General features: G+C 46.7%; 1 protein-coding gene across 1 annotated transcript in view; it reads left to right on the top strand.

Moving 5' to 3' along the window:
* Positions 1 to 2500, top strand: part of ptprb (protein tyrosine phosphatase receptor type b) — a 35760-nt gene that overhangs the window by 20752 nt on the left and 12508 nt on the right. The window contains exons 23-24 of the mRNA XM_054624441.1: positions 1 to 242; positions 2164 to 2442. The exon at positions 1 to 242 is cut by the window's left edge and continues 40 nt beyond it. Coding sequence (XP_054480416.1) covers positions 1 to 242; positions 2164 to 2442 — 521 coding nt within the window. The remainder of the gene's footprint in view (positions 243 to 2163; positions 2443 to 2500) is intronic.

Raw genomic sequence — 2500 nt, 5'->3', positions numbered from 1 at the left:
GACCAATGACTCGATAGAGCTGTCGTGGTCCGGTCCCGCCTCTGGAGACTATGACAGCTTCAGCCTGCAGTGGACTCCTCCGGACGGCCTGTCCGTCACACAGACACACCTGACCGGCCGCGTGGTGGGCGGGATGTTTCCGGGGCGGAGGTACAACTTCACCATGGTGACCGTCTGTGGGGGCGGAGCCAAGGGCGGGCCTTCCGTCAGGAGCCAGCCAATCCAGAGGAACGTCAGGACAAGTGGGTGGAACAAAGCCTGAACATCTCTTTTACAAATGTTCATTTTTAAAGAGTTGTTCCTCCCGTGGAGATGAAGGTTCGGTCACGTCTACGTGGACATTTGAGGCTTTCGGCTAAAATAGTTTGCTTGTTTAAATGAATGTTTTGGGAGAATCATTCACGAGTTTTGTTGTTGTATGGAGAACAATGTTAAACTAACAGAGAGGGACGTCACACACAAAGACACAAACATCCTCTTTCCTTCACTTTCTTCCTCCCTTCTTTGTCTCCTCTCCTTGACTTCTCCACTCTCCCTTGTCTCCTCTCCTCTCTCCTTGTATCCTCTCCCCTTGTTTCTCTTTCTCTCCTCTCTCCTTATCTTCCCTCCTATCCTATCCCATGTCTCCTTTCTCATTGTTTCATTGCAACATTTTTAAATCAGCCTTGATGTTGTTTCTCTTTTTAACCACCAGATGGAACCAAAGAGTCTGAATGTCTCTGCTGCCGTTTTTATTTATTCATTTTTAATCTGTATGTTATCTGTCAGTTTGGCTTCAGGGATCAAAACTCACACACACACACACACACACACACACACACACACACACACACACACACACACACACACACACACACACACACACACACACATATAATGACCTAGTTTCTTATTTCTGTCAGCAGAGGTCGATGCAGCTTTTACCAGATTTAGACCCAGAAGTGAAGCTTTATTTCTTAGTGCTGCAAAACTAATTAAAGGAAAATGCACAAAAAAAAATATGAGAAAAGAAAACGAGAAAACATTAATGTAAAATAACAAAATAGGACAAAAGAATAAAGAAATGAGGATCATTTTATCCAGAATTGGTGAGAGGATTGTTTGTATGCGGCCCGGTTAAAGTGTATGTTTTTCCTTTTAAAATGTCCGGTTTCCTCGTGTTTGGTGAACAGACGCTACATCAGCGTGAGACTCAAACTGTTTGGTGACATCATCTTCATCATCATCTTCATCTTCATCATCATCATCATCATCTTCATCATCAACACTGTAGTTTATTTAGACTCAAACACTCAGTAAAGCACCAAACATGGATTAATCCGCCGCTGAAAATAGTCCCAACAAACAGATTCTTTAGTTTGAATAAAATACTGAAAAACACAAACTGTGACTCAGCAAAAATAAACAACTCTTTTTCTCTCCTGCTTTCTCTACTTGTCTCCTTACCCTCCTCTCTACCTCTCCTTTCTCCTGTCCTCCCTTCTCTTCTCCTTTCCTGTTTACTCTCCTCCTCTCCTTTCATTAATTGTTTCATCTCCTTGTCTCCTTCCCTTCCTATCCTTTACTCCTCCCTCCTTATTTCCTCTCTTTCTCTCCCTGTCATCTGTTCTCCTTTCATCTCCTCTCCTCTCTCCTTCCCCTTCTACTCTGTTTGAGTCTCCTCTCCCCTTGTTTCATCTCCTCTCTCCTTATCTCCTCTCCTCTTGACATGTCTCCCTTCCTCCCTCCTTGTCTCCTTTCTTTTCTCCTTGTAACCTTCCCCTTGTTTCTTCTCATCTCTCCTTGTCTTGATTCCTCTCTCTCCCTGTGTCCTCTTCTCTTTTTGTCTCCTCTCCTCTCTTCTCTCCTGTCATCTCCCCTTGTCTCCTTTCCTCTTTTCTTGTCTCTTCTCCTCCTTGTGTCCTCTCCCCTTGTTTCATCTCCCCTCTCCTTATCTCCTCTCCTCTTAACATGTCTCCCTTCCTCCCTCCTTGTCTTCTCTCTCCTTGTCTCCTTTCTTGTCTCCTTGTAACCTTCCCCCTTGTTTCTTCTCATCTCTCCTTGTCTTGATTCCTCTCTCTCCCTATGTGTCCTCTTCTCTCTCCCTGTCTACTATCCTCTCTCCTTGTCTGCTCTTTTCATCTCCTTTCCTTGCCTCCTATCTCATCTCCTTGTCTCCTTCAGGTCCGTCTCCTCTGAAGTCCATCCACTGCTTCCCTCTCTCGTCCTCCTCCCTCTCCTGCTCCTGGTCTCCTCCTCCCTCCGACTTCGACTCCTACGAGGTCGAGTGCCGTCGCCACGACGACGGGGAGCTGACCTCTGCCCTGCGGCTGGCGGGCGGCGTCACCGCGGTAACGCTGGACCACCTGGAGGCCTACAGGAAGTACTCTGTGACGGTCAGAGTGTCTTCAGCCGGACAGACGAGTCCGCCGTCAACACACACGACTGTTACCATGATAGACCGTGAGCACACACACACACACACACACACACACACACACACACACACACACACACACAC

Source organism: Anoplopoma fimbria, chromosome 23, assembly GCF_027596085.1.
Source record: "Anoplopoma fimbria isolate UVic2021 breed Golden Eagle Sablefish chromosome 23, Afim_UVic_2022, whole genome shotgun sequence".
NCBI lineage: Eukaryota > Metazoa > Chordata > Actinopteri > Perciformes > Anoplopomatidae > Anoplopoma > Anoplopoma fimbria.
Note: the sequence above shows the minus strand (reverse complement) of the source record. Positions and strands in the feature narration are given on the sequence as shown.